The 13,799-nt window shown below is 37.5% G+C and overlaps 2 protein-coding genes and 1 long non-coding RNA gene across 3 annotated transcripts in view; 2 read left to right on the top strand and 1 right to left on the bottom strand.

Annotated features, from left to right (window-relative positions):
- The window catches only part of LOC107658995 (dual specificity protein phosphatase 16-like), a 21,604-nt gene extending 17,107 nt beyond the window's left edge, over positions 1-4,497 (top strand). Inside the window, exons 5-7 of the mRNA XM_016447756.1 lie at positions 986-1,145; positions 2,631-2,754; positions 3,533-4,497. Of these exons, the coding sequence (XP_016303242.1) occupies positions 986-1,145; positions 2,631-2,754; positions 3,533-4,280 (1,032 nt within the window). The 3' untranslated portion in view covers positions 4,281-4,497. The remainder of the gene's footprint in view (positions 1-985; positions 1,146-2,630; positions 2,755-3,532) is intronic.
- Positions 4,498-4,976: 479 nt separating this feature from the next.
- On the bottom strand, positions 4,977-12,327 carry LOC107658996 (uncharacterized). Its single transcript, XR_001630863.1, has 3 exons — positions 12,316-12,327; positions 6,862-6,865; positions 4,977-5,275 (listed from the first exon to the last, which is right to left on the bottom strand). It is a non-coding gene; the product is annotated as an uncharacterized LOC107658996 (long non-coding RNA).
- LOC107658993 (60S ribosomal protein L18a-like) overlaps positions 7,618-13,799 on the top strand; it is an 8,388-nt gene continuing 2,206 nt past the window's right edge. The window contains exons 1-4 of the mRNA XM_016447752.1: positions 7,618-7,712; positions 10,056-10,235; positions 13,313-13,442; positions 13,680-13,789. Of these exons, the coding sequence (XP_016303238.1) occupies positions 7,695-7,712; positions 10,056-10,235; positions 13,313-13,442; positions 13,680-13,789 (438 nt within the window). The 5' untranslated portion in view covers positions 7,618-7,694. The remainder of the gene's footprint in view (positions 7,713-10,055; positions 10,236-13,312; positions 13,443-13,679; positions 13,790-13,799) is intronic.

Below are 13,799 nucleotides of genomic sequence, written 5' to 3'. Positions count from 1 at the left end.
TTTTTGATTAGTAATATGCATTGCTAAGAACTTAATTTGAACAACTTTAAAGGCGATTTTCTCAATATTTAGATTTTTTTGCACCCTCAGATTCCAGATTTTCAAATAGTTGTATCTCAGCCAAATATTGTCCTATCCTAACAAACCAGATGATGTATAAATCTCAATTTAAAAAAATTGACCCTTATGACTGTTTTTTTATTGCACATTTTATTGCTTTGAATAAACGTGCATTAGTAATATTTTGCTCGATGCGCCCTCTTGTGGCCTCAGGAGAGAAGCCAAAAGCTTTTTTCCCTCCTAACTGAAATTATGCCTTTTAAATTAGAATATAATTCGAATATTGATAATATTTAAGTACAAAATTCGAGTTTAGTTTTTATTTAATACAAGTTAATAATTTCAGTGCTTCAAGGTTTTAAATATGACTGTTTAGGTTTCCATTAATTGTATTTTTCAGTTTTAGTCTGTTTTAGTTCAGTTTTACTTTTTATTAGATTTTTTTTAGTTGTAGTTTTTATTTGTTTTTTATTCTATAGCTAGTAATTTTATTGCTTTAGCTTTTTTACATATGACAATTTAAGTTTAATTTCAGCTTTAGTTTGTTTTAGTTCAGTTTTAGATTGTATTCATTTCCATTTAATAATTTTAGTCCTTAAACTTTTTAGGTTTCATTTTACTTTTAATCTGTTTTAGTTCTGTTGTATTTTTTTTATTTGTTTATTTTATTTTACAGTTAGCAATTTTAGTGCTTAAGCTTTTTTTAAAAATGACTATATAAGTTTAATTTAATTGCAGCTTTAGTTGTTTATTTCCAGTTAGTAATTTTAGTGCTTCAACTTGAACTTATTTAGCTGCCAAGGCAGCATTTCAGACCAACACAATAGTTTGTTTAGCCATTTTGACAGCCCTGCTGCAGACACGTTATTATGAGCGTGTCTAAAACGCATCACAAGAACGCATGCTGATGTCTGTGTTCCCGCAGGAGCTCATGCAGCAGAACGACATCGCTTACGTGCTCAACGCTAGCAACACCTGCCCCAAACCAGACTTCATCCCCGACTCGCATTTCTTGCGCGTTCCTGTCAACGACAGCTTCTGCGAGAAGATCCTGCCCTGGCTGGACCGATCCGTGGAGTTCATAGGTCAGACACCATCATATATGTATGCGGGTCAAAGACGTTAAGATGTACGCATCAAAAGAAATTTACAAAAGTGATTTTATGTCCATAGAAAGCACATTAAATGTAAGTAAAGTGTCTAATTTTAAGTTTTTGGAGAATAAAATGTCAAAATTTGGTTGAAATAATGTTACATTGTCATTCACTGTAACACAATATTTATGTAAAAATTCAAACAACATGCTTATTCTGACATATTCAAATATATAAAAGAATAAGGGAGCATATTCAATTGTATTGTGTTTTAAATGAGTAAAAAATTCTTACTGACAAATGGGCAAAACCTAGGATAGTGGCAAATTTAAAAAATGTAAAATTACAACTAATTAGTATTTGGGGTGAAAGTAATTAGTCTTTTAATATGTCATAAATTGATTTTTGTTGTAAATATGCCTGACAAGATTGTTACACTGAATGACATTTTAGTGGGTCTCTTCTGTAAATCAGGGGAAAATGTATGATATTTATTTTTTGCTCAGAAAAACAAAAACAAAAATACAATGACATGAAACGGAAAACTTTGTACTTTTTTTTTTTTGAAAAACAACAACAATTTAAAACAGTGTTTGCTTGCATCTTTGGAATTTTAAATTTTTAAATTTTTCCATTCCAGAGGGAACGTTCCATGGCCATGGAAGTTCAGGAAAAGTCTGAGCGTTTTGGTTTAATATAATCAATCCAAAAAAAAAACCTTCTTAAAGAGATATTGTTTTTCATCACATATATATTATTTAATATAGCAAACCATTCTTCAGCTGTGGCTCTGGTTTTAACCATTTCTTTTTAATTACTTTTTTACTAGCTGCCAGAAAAATGAGTTTCTTGTTCCACCCACGTCTTTAGAGTTTCTAATAATATTTTTAATTCTTATTTTCAGTTTTCATTTTATTACATTTTTTCGTTATTTATGTTATGTGCTTTAATAATTTTTCTTCATTTATTTTTTAAATATTCACTATAGTTACAATTTTTGTTGTTTGTTTGTACAATGTTTTAGTTTGTTTTAGTTCAGTTTTTGTTTTTGTTTATTTCATATTTAGTTTTTTATTTAATCCCAATTAATAATTTTAAATTAATCATTTTAAAATTTTGGTTGCATTTCATTTTGTTTTTCAGTTTCAGTTATTTATTTTATTATTATTATAATTTTTTTTTTTTTACAGTTTTGTTATTTTATTTTAAATATTACTATTTGTTTAATTTAATTTAATTTAAGTTTTATTAAGTTTTAGTTTTTATTTAATACCAGTTAATAATTGTAGTGCTTCTGCTTTTTTAAATATTACTCTTTATTTTTATTTGTTTCCATTTTAGTTAACATTATTTCCAGTTTCACAGGTTTCATAGACACAATCAGACATGCTCATGTGACTGTAGAAGTAATAATGAGGGTCATGTTGAGAGTGGGAGGTCAGCTGACAGGAAGTGTTTTTGTGTGTTTCCTGTCAGAGAAAGCCAAGGCCAGTAACGCCAGAGTCCTGGTCCACTGTCTGGCGGGAATCTCTCGCTCGGCCACCATCGCCATCGCCTACATCATGAAGAGGATGGACATGTCGTTAGATGAAGCGTACAGGTACTACAGCAGATTCTGTGAGCCTTAATTCATCTGTGTTAATTAAAGGGTGAATCTCAAACATGCCCAGCTCATATTTCAGTATCAGATCAACAGAATCTTCCTCGTATTGTGATATTATTATTATTATTATTATTATTTTGATGACAGTTCAACACATTCTGACTACTGTCATGCAAAAAATGTTACTTACACATGACAGTACTTGTTGAGCTGAAATTAATTTGTAGATATCTTGCAATTCTGACTTTCTCGCAATTTTGACTTTTTTCTCGTAATTGCAAGTTTAAATCTTGCAATTTGGACTTTCTCGTAATTGTGAGTTTATAACTTACAAATTCTGACTTTTTCTCGCAATTTTAACTTTCTCTCACAATTGCGAGTTTATATCTTGCAATTCTGACTTTTTTTTCTCGTAATTGTAAGTTTATATCTTGCAATTTTGACTTTCTTACAATACTGACTTTTTATCGCAATTCTGACTTTTTCTCGCAATTTTGACTTTTCTCATAATTGTGAGTTTATATCTTGCAATTCTGACTTTTTATCGCACTTTCGAGTTTATATCTTGCAATTCTGACTTTTTTTTCTCGTAATTGCGAGCTTATATCTTGCAATTCTGACTTTTTCTCGTCACAATAGTAATTGTGAGTTTATAACTTACAAATTCTGACTTTTTTCTTGCAATTCTGACTTCGCAGCTCTAATGACATTTTTTAGAATTGTGAGATAAAAACTTTCAATTATCGATCGATCTCAAATCTGTGTCCGTTCGCAGGTTCGTGAAGGAGAAGCGTCCGACCATCTCGCCCAACTTCAACTTCCTAGGTCAGCTGCTGGACTTCGAGAAGAAACTAAAAAGCGCGGGCGCTGCGCCGCTCAAACCCCGACCGCCGGCAGACGAGCAGAAGCCGGAGCCGCTGACGATGCCCTGCGTTCTGGCCGGCGTCCCCGAGGAGCATCTTCTGGCACGGGCGCTCTGCGGCCTTCAGCTCGGCGAGGAGCCGCAGGAGAACGTCCGGCCCAAACGCTCCTTCTCCCTGGACAACAAGTCGTACGGCGAGTCCGGAGCGTCTCTGCGAGCGTTTCCCGTCGGTGAGCCCTGCCAGTTCTCGCCGGTGCAGGAGGTTTCGGAGCAAAGTCCGGCTGAAGATAATAATAAGACACTCCAGCGCAGCGGCAGCATGGATGGAGCTCCGTCTAAAACGGCTAAAGCACTTAAAGGCTGGCACTCAGACATCGTCCTCGGGCCCGTAACCGGAGGCTGGTTCCTCTCCTCCGAGTCGGCGCGCTTTTACGGCTGCGCTCAGGGTCTGGAGGCAGTGAGGAGGCGCGGGCGACAGCGCAGCGGAGACGGAGGAGACTCTCGCAGGAGCTGGCACGAGGAGAGCAGCTTCGAGAAGCAGCTGAAGCGCAGGAGCTGCCAGATAGACGGCATGACGGACAGCCGATCCCGAGAGGAGATGAGCACGAGGAGCAGCCAATCCAGCTTCTCCGGCAGCTTGGAAATCATCGAGGTCTCCTGAGGACTCCACACGCAGTCATTTATTTCTTTGCTTTGTTCTCATTCAGATTTGAACTCCGCACAGACACATGCATGAAGGTGGAGAGTCTCACAATTCAAATGAAGGCAAGACACTACAGATAAACAGGGCAGACCTTAACCCCATAAGTGTCCCATTTTTGAACAATAAAAATAACTAGTTAATCCTAATATACAGTCAAACCAAAATTTATTCAGACACCTTGAACAGTCCTCTCATTATCACAGTTTATTTGCTATAGTTTAGAAAATGGTAATAAAATATGACTCTGTGTCAGAACAAACTCATCTTGATAATGTCAGATAACTTTGATAGAAAGGTATGTAATGAATTCAGCTGTTAAATTTAAGAACACAATTAGATAATACCAATCTAGCTCAACCGGTTACCAAGCAATGCTTCATTTAGTTCAGTCTGTGGTGTAAAAAGATCACATTAGCAATTAAAGAAAAAACAGTTGAGCAAAACATGCTCAGGTCAAAGTGTCTGAATCATTTTTGATCCCAAATTGTACTGTTAGTCCACTGTATGACGAGTTTTTGGGTATAATATGTCACATGCCACAGTTCACTTTATTTTGCTCTCCTCACTTACATAAATGAACTATAGTGTCCTGCACCCACTAGTAAAAAAATATCAAAAAATCTGGAGTCTGAATAATTTTTGGTTTGACTGTACATCACCAGCTGATTGATAACATTAAGAATTACAAGTATTAAATATATAGATTTAAAAATATGCATAATTATTTAATTTATATGCATAATTCAATGTCAGAATTAGTTAAAATGCAATAAAATAAACACTTAAATGTGTATTTTGGATGTTTTTTAATCCACTAGTCTGAAAGAAGAAGCAAAATAGAGCTCAAAACTGAGCAGTGCATTAAAACGCCTGTAGTGTCTTGCCTTAAGAGCCTCTTTTTGACACGCATGTGTTGAATTATGATCTCAGGAAGTTGCGAATCTGTTGGAGATCTAACACACAGACAAACACACACACACAGACACACACACACTCTGTTTCTCTGATTCACTGATGCTGCATCCAAAACCCTTGAACCTCCAGCAGCTTCTTCACACGAGATGTCAGACCTGATGAGACACAGACGAGAAACACTTCATTAGTCTGAGCACTTTACAGCCAGAAACCCTCTCTCCTTCACTGGTGCTTTAGTGCGGAACAAACGATCCTGAACAGTGTTGATGTTCATAGACTCATACTGAGCTGTGCAGGTTTGCCTTCTTAACGGCTCACCAGAGGTCATGAACTTGTTCCTCAGATCACCGGTCATCGGCATTGAATCGTCTGTTCCAGGATCAGCTGTCGAGCGCCATAAAGACTCCTTCAGACCGTCCTCTTCGCGCTGAAACCCTCTTCCTCTGATCTGCGTTTGATGACTTTGAACAGAAGGACAGAGTCAGAGTTTCCTAAAGCTGTGAAAATTGAGCTGAAGACAGAACGAATCACTGAATCACGAGTCTCTGAATCACATTCGACATGCTTTTACACAGGCCTCAAATCTACAGTGATCAATGTTTTATATTTTTACAATAAAGTCAAATGACTGATATAATCATTCCTTAAGTCAGATCAGCCATTATTTTTATTTTGTACCGCTGAGAGTGTTTCTGGAGATATTAATCAGTAGCTGTTTATTAATTGTTGAAATAAAACACAAGTGGTACTTGAACATCTTCAGCTGTCTCCATTGAAACAGTAAGGCGTTTAGAGCTGATCTTCATCTGGATACATAGGTGGCGCTGTGACACACTCGTGCGTGAATACATGATAATATACACTTGATAATATATAAAACACCATTTTACTGTATCCACTTTATTTCGCAGACTGTGTGAGACTTTTGTTTCATTAACCACTATTGGTAAATAACTACGATTAAAACTAGGTAAACTCTAAAAACTATTTGCGCCACAAACCAGTGTGTTTATGATTATGATAATAAATCGTATGATAACAAATACCAGTTTGTAATCTCAAGTGACATAACGGACTGTTTTTGTGAAGCTAAAATAACAACGCAAATAACAATGGGTGTGGACCGCGATTGTGATTGGACCGCAGATGATCACGTGATCATGTTCTCCTCATGGAAATGGATTTTTAACAATTAAGTTGCTGACAAACCTGTTGGTCTGAGCTCTGAGGTTGTTAATCGTTTGTATGCACATTTTTCGAATCCATCAGTCCGCGTGGTGGAAAAACTACATTTCCCAAGATGCTGTACAGAAGAACCCACCAATCAGCGAGCAAAGCACTCCAAAAGCGATCTTTAGCTCCGCCCGATTTAATATTTATAGCTCCGCCCACTTCGAACGAAGCACCCCAAATTATGTAATCGAGTCGGTCTCCCTACGTCATAGACTGTATAAAAACATGGACGTAGTGTCCGTGACGTCACCCGTAGATTTCCGAAGAGCGTTTTTGAAGCTCAAAGTGGGCGGAGGCGGCCGTCGCCATCTTGGCAGCGTCACCGCGCGTCACTCCCGGATAATCGAAAATGGGCAAAGAGGCGGGAGCAGGTTGGTGAAGCCACGCCCACCTAGCTCGATGGTGGTGACAGCAGCGGCAATCCACCTGTCACTCAAGTGGCCACGCCCTTAATTATGCAGAACTTTAAGGCTTAATATAATTTAAAGGATGAGTTATAAAAAAATTCACAGATGCGTTTTATGTTTGTGTCCAGCAGGCGGCAGTAACGCGTAAAACAGTTCTTCTAACGCGATTCGCTTTCTCTGAAGAATCATGGGTAATGTAGTTTTTCCACCAGGAATACATCTCACCACGATCTTTTTGTAATTCTGAATCTGAAACTCTCACATATTTATTCTATAATTACAATTCTTCTAAAGATTTTTGGAAGCAGGTGTCGATGATTTTTGATACATTCTTCAAAGTTATTAAAACACACGAATCTATAATTTTGGACTGTAATACTGGCTCAAGGTAATAATTCATCCTGGGGTGTTTAATATACATAAAGCTACAGTAATGTCTATTACACCCTAATTAATTTTATTTTTCTGTAAAGATCTTACAAATATTTTATGACTCATTGAATTAAATTACAAGAAATACGAAGTGTATAAAATATATTTTATATTAAAAGAAATAATTTGCAGAATCTAATACTTTACCATGTATTATGTAGTAAGTAAGGTGTTATCCCACATTTTTGTTTGACTTGTATGCATTGCATGTTCTTTTAAAGTTAAATGAAATAAGAAAATAAAAGAAAAGATCGGGCTATGATTGACGGCTCTGAGTGACCAATAAAAACGCTTCCAGTAAGACCCGCCCCTCGGAAGAGGACTGACGTCAGGATTCCCCGCCCTGCCACTTCCTCTTTCACAGCGGCCGTCAGCGAGAGACACCATGAAGGCGTCTGGCACAGTACGTAAAATCCTTTTTAAATCACTTCACAGTCGCTTAAACCTCACAGCTATAACCCGAAAACACACATAAGGCACTAAACTATCCATAACAGTGACTTAACCCGACACACGTTTAGGATTGAAGCGCTAGTTTTGCTTTGTCGTGTTGATTGTATCGGAGAGAAACATGGCGGCTGTAGAATGGCTCCATGTGCTCATCATTGAACACACACTCGTTGTACATCTCAGGATTTTGAGGTAGTTTGCTGTCCAACGCACTCTCAAGGTACTTCTTCTCACATTTTAGCCAGTGTTGTTAAAGTTAAGTGCTTGAAGTCACCACAGGCGTTGTTTTCTGAGCGTTAATCCCTATCGGTTAGCACGAAGCGCCCGTATTCTAGGCTGGTTTAGTGTTGATATGATTATTTAGTGCGCTTTTGCGTAAATGTGAATCAAGAATAGGTAAATCTAGATCAGGCAAACGTGCTCCTTCCCGCAGAGTTTAATTAGTAAACTTTGAACATGTTAACTTGCTGCTAAAAGTGTCAGCAAAAGAGAAACCTACGGTGGCCGAGAAGTGCAAAGCAAATCACAATTCTGAAAACAAAATAACAAATTACAAACGCAAATGCAAGTCTAAAAAACAAAATAACAATTCAGAAAGCACAACAAGAAGTCAGAAAACACAATAAGTCAGAAAACACAATGACAAACCGGAAGAGGTAGGTATAGTTTGAGACAGCGCCATTGGTTTGGGATTACTCACCGCTGACTGGACGAGACATCTGTCAATCAACATATACAGGAAGAACCAGCCGAAGAACAGCAGAGTGTGGTAGAAAGTTCGGAGATTGTATTGAAGTAGCTCAGTTTAAATGTATTGTATGAATTGCCCTTACTCTGGAATAAAAAACACGGAGTGTATATTTACATTTAGTTAAAAGTGGCAATAAAACATCAGCTCCGGTGGTGCAGATGGATAAGCGCGTCGTTGGCTTTTTGACTGATCGCCCCGGGTTTGATCCCGCCTTTTGCCGAATTTTTTTTCCTCCCTTTTCAAATCTCGTATCACATCGTAAAGGCATTTATTTTCAATAAAAATTAAGGAAATAATCAAAAAGTTGAAAATAAAGTATCGGGTAGGGTTAGGGTAGGTGTAGGGAGGGCTTTATTTTATCAATAAGGTTGCATCCATGTAATAATTAAAATTAAAATTATAATTTACACTCAATACGTTATTATTGCATACTGTTTTATAATGTACTCCAATGCCGAAGGGCAGATAATTGCCACTATTTGCAACAAGTAGTATACTTGATAGTAGAAATCCTGCTATTTTAACAGTGTAAATAGGTATTTGCACTTAGTGTAAATAGCATATTGCTAAAAATACTGCTATTTTCACTTAGTGTAAATAGAATCCATTGCTAATACGAGATTTGAAAAGGGAGGAAAAAAAAGTTTGGCAAAAGACAGGATCGAACCCGGGTCAATCGCGTCAAAAAGCCAAGGGCACGCACTTATCCATCTGTGCCACTGGAGCTGATGTTTTATTGCCACTTTAACTAAATGTAAATATACACTCCGTATTTTTTATTCCAGAGTAAGGGCAATTCATACAATACATTTAAACTGAGCTACTTTAATACCATCTCCGAACTTTCTACCACACTCTGCTGTTCTTCGGCTGGTTCTTCCTGTATACGTTGATTGACAGATGTCTCGTCCAGTCAGCGGTGAGTAATCCCAAACCAATGGCGCTGTCTCAAACTATACCTACCTCTTCCGGTTTGTCTGATTTGTCGTTGTGTTTTCTGACTTATTTTGTTTTCGAATTTGTCATTGTGTTTTCTGACTTGTTATAATGTTTTCTGAATTGTTGTTGTGTTTTCTGAATTATTTTGTTTTTTAGACTTGCATTTGCGTTTGTAATTTGTAATTTTGTTTTCAGAATTGTGATTTGCTTTGCACTTCTCGGCCACCGTAGAAACCTCAACGAAATAGACATCAATTGTAAAAGACCTAATAATCCATAGAAAACGGCAAAAACATTACAACTTTTCACTTAGAAACTGCAAATAAGTTCAAAATACTTAAAAAGAAATGGCAGGTAAAAGTCACTTTTTTTTAATGTAGAAAGATATTTATACTATATTTATGCTTAATATTTTCTTAAAACGCACTCTGATTATCATTATTTACAACTTGAAATAATTTTCTTGCAGTGCAAGTTTACATCCTTCTCTAGTCATTCACACCTGAACTAGTTCAAGTATTCAGATTCGGGTTTCCTTGAACTAATGTGATTTGTGTTGATCTCTGAATGTGTTTTCTGTCTCTCTCTCTCTCTCTCTCTCTGCAGCTTCGGGAGTATAAGGTTGTTGGGCGTCTCTTGCCCTCCGCTAAAAACCCCGCGCCCCCTCTGTACCGCATGAGGATCTTCGCCCCAAACCATGTGGTGGCCAAGTCTCGCTTCTGGTACTTCGTCTCCCAGCTGAGGAAGATGAAGAAAGCCTCCGGAGAGATTGTCTACTGCGGCCTGGTACGAATAGGGCTGTTTGATTCCCAGATGGGTTTTGGAGTCGCCTCCCGTTGCCTGATCGGTATTTGTTAGTTGTATGTCATGTGACACTCAGTATTACAGAATAATACTGACGACAAACCTCAGTTTTAGTGAGGGTAAGGTGATGATCAGCAATATACGTTCACACATACAGCTTTATTTCAGTGCTTCAGCTACACATACCATGACTTGGTTGTTAGAAATGCATAAAAGAGCATCTGCAATAGTATTTTTTAACCAATTTATTATAAAGAATAGCCCGAAAGTTTGCTGAAATGAGTCCGACATCCCATCCCTATTAGTGAGCAAGAGATGTGATGAATGGTTCACTCCATTGAAGGCTGTTAAAGAAGAGTTGGTGACGGAGTGGGGGTCCATTCCCTTTGGCCATGAATTTCACAAACAACTTTGCGTTCAGCATGCACACACAAACCCAAAGGTCATTTCTTCCCAGTGTCATGCCCTTGCCATGTGTGCGGAAAGAAACACTGAACCTTGTCGCCTTTCATTGGCTGTAAAATGTGCCGCTGAAAGTGAAATCAAGGTGCGACACGATCCTGCTGCACGAGCGATGCTGCTGTGTTACTCTATAGCAGCCGTCGTTTATTATTTGTGAAAACAGGAATCGTTTTTGGTCGTGGGTCTATTCTAGTGCTGGGTAAAAAATATTGATATCTCGATATTAATCGATTCTCATTTTTACGGAACGATATAAATTCTTAAATCCGAAGAATCGATTAGTCTAGTCTGTTTTCAGTTAAAGGACGGAATGTTGAAGGGCACTTCCCATCAAATATATCGCAATAAGCTTTGTGCTTTGATACTTTCAATATGAAACAAAGTCTCAGATTTCAAATTCTGTCCACTGCAGTATTCAAACAATAAATGCCGTTTTGGCGCTGTTTAATATGGAGTGACAGATCGCTGTAGCGCCTCAGTGAACTGATCATCTCCTCCACTTTATTACTAGTTATAGCACAAAATAAACATGACTAAACATCCGAAGGTAAGTTAAAAGAAAGAGTACAACTTTACAATCCGTATCCTGTCTCATGTAATCACTCAATCAGTGTTTCGGCCGCGCAAAGACGTCAATATAACGGCTTGTAAACAATGTCACGTCACATTTACCTCAGAAAAACATATTCTGTGACCATAAACTCGTTAGTCAGCTAGAAAAATAAACTGTAGAGAGGGGAATTTTGCTGAATATATGCACCAACATATTCATTATAAATATTACTGTTCTTCAATGTTTAATTTGTTTGAATAAATCCATCAAGATTTTTTGACGGCCACCATTGTTAATAGTTAAAAAATAATAAATTGAAGTAGAAATATTATGTAATTGTAACTTTATTATTTTAACATTTTATTATTTTAACAAATCAGTCCGTTTTAACCTTCAATATTATAATAATGTAGTACAGTATATTTTACAGCATAAATTGAGAGATTTTTTTTCCTTGAGAAAATTTGGCATGTGCTGTACCTGATACATATCCAAAATAATTGATATTGAATCGAATCGCAAGCTTGTGAATGAGAATCGAATCGTGAAATTTGTGTCAAAACCCAGCCCTAAAATTCATAATTATTTCTATTGTCTTTGAAATATGTACTTAGTGTACTGTTGAATATCCTGATAAGGATTTATCGTAAACTAAAATATAATTGAATGTAATTTCTATTGAAACCCGTATGACACGCATTTAAATATATTTCTAATTGCAATTTAGTACATCAAAAATATATAAATTTTAAATGTCAAATAACACACTACGGTTAAAATTATAAACCAAGTACATGTACTTTAACAAAAAATAAGTGTACATCTTTGAAGCACGATTATTAAAACATTTCAAATCTACTTTTAATAAAACAAATTTGACATATTACAAAGCACACTTTTTAAAGTGCACTTAAGTGTATGAAGAAGCAGACATGAACTTGTACTCCTTACTTAAACCTAAATGGCCTTTTAATTAAAGTACAGTTTAAAAAAAATACATTTATACTTTTAAGATCTAAAGTATGTTACAAAGTGCACATTTGACACAATTAAGCACACTTTTTTCCCCACAAGTGTATACTTGTAATACTGTTTGTTAACCACAGACACAGACTGACCTTATGAGGAGGTCCCGCAGGTAAGCAAACTCACAGTGGGCAATATTCTCAACTATAGACACCAAAACACAGCAGAAACATGAGTTACAAACAGAAGACAAAGAGCAATAAACAGATCAATTCAGTTTTCCTCTCTAGCCATTTGGAGCAACATAAAGCAATAACCGCTTGTTCACTAGGTGGAGCTGTTGCAGGTATACTCGGGGGGGAGGTGGACAGAGATGAGACATTATCACCTCAATCTCTAGTAATTCAATTTAAACCGAAGCCTTCCAAAAAAGATAACCCTGAGAGCCTGACAAATTCGCTGTGACAAATCCACAGCTGCCTGGATGTGAAAAAATGTTTATGAATTATAGATTACGTCAAACTCCATGAAACAGAACAAGAAAGCCACCATGGAGTAGACATCCAGAGCAGGAAATGAAAGGTTTTCAAAGAGAGACTTTAATAAGAGTAGTCAAGCTCTTCAAAAAGATTACAGGATAAATTACAGAGTCATTTGACTCTCAAAACACCTCACCAAAAATTACAGTTTTTACTATGTGAGCTGCTAAGTACATCAACCACCCAGATAGTTACTATTCAAACAAGGTTGTATATTACTCTACAACGGCAAGTCAAGAAGTAGCAATATTGAATCGAATCGCAAGCTTGTGAATGAGAATCGAATCGTGAAATTTGTGTCAAAACCCAGCCCTAGTCCATTCCCCTTTTTGGGACTGAGGGGGTTGTTTCCCTTTATATTGGTTCTTTTTAGAAATTGATTACGAGCCGCTTGTAGACGTTTTTTTCTGTTACTTTGAGATGCTACAATAGTGCGTTTAGTGTAGTCGAGCTATAACTCGTGAGCTTTTTTCCTCTTTCTGAGACGACATGCCTGGAGGTTAACCGCTTGTTTGTTTCCATATTGTGTTCCTGCACAGGTCCATGAGCAATCGCCCCTCAAGGTGAAGAACTTCGGCATCTGGCTGCGTTACGACTCCCGCAGTGGGACCCACAACATGTACCGCGAGTACAGAGACCTGACCACGTCTGGAGCCGTCACTCAGTGCTGTGAGTATCACAAACACACTCGTTCAGCATGCACACACAAACCCAAAGGTCATTTCCTCCCAGTGTCATGCCCTTGCCATGTGTGCACAAAGAAAAACCGAACCTTGTCGCCTTTCGTAAGCTGTCAAACGTGCCGCTGAAAGTGAAATCAAGGTGCGACATGTGACCCTGCTGCACGAGATGCTGCTCTGTGTTTTAACTCTATAGTAAATGTCACGTATTTGATTTGTGCTTCAGATCGTGATATGGGTGCCAGGCATCGCGCCCGCGCTCACGCCATCCAGATCATGAAGGTGCAGATCATCGCAGCCAACAAATGCCGCAGACCCGCCATCAAGCAGTTCCATGTGAGTTTGC

This window comes from Sinocyclocheilus anshuiensis, unplaced genomic scaffold (assembly GCF_001515605.1).
Source record: "Sinocyclocheilus anshuiensis isolate Anshui unplaced genomic scaffold, SAMN03320099.WGS_v1.1 scaffold283, whole genome shotgun sequence".
NCBI lineage: Eukaryota > Metazoa > Chordata > Actinopteri > Cypriniformes > Cyprinidae > Sinocyclocheilus > Sinocyclocheilus anshuiensis.
Note: the sequence above shows the minus strand (reverse complement) of the source record. Positions and strands in the feature narration are given on the sequence as shown.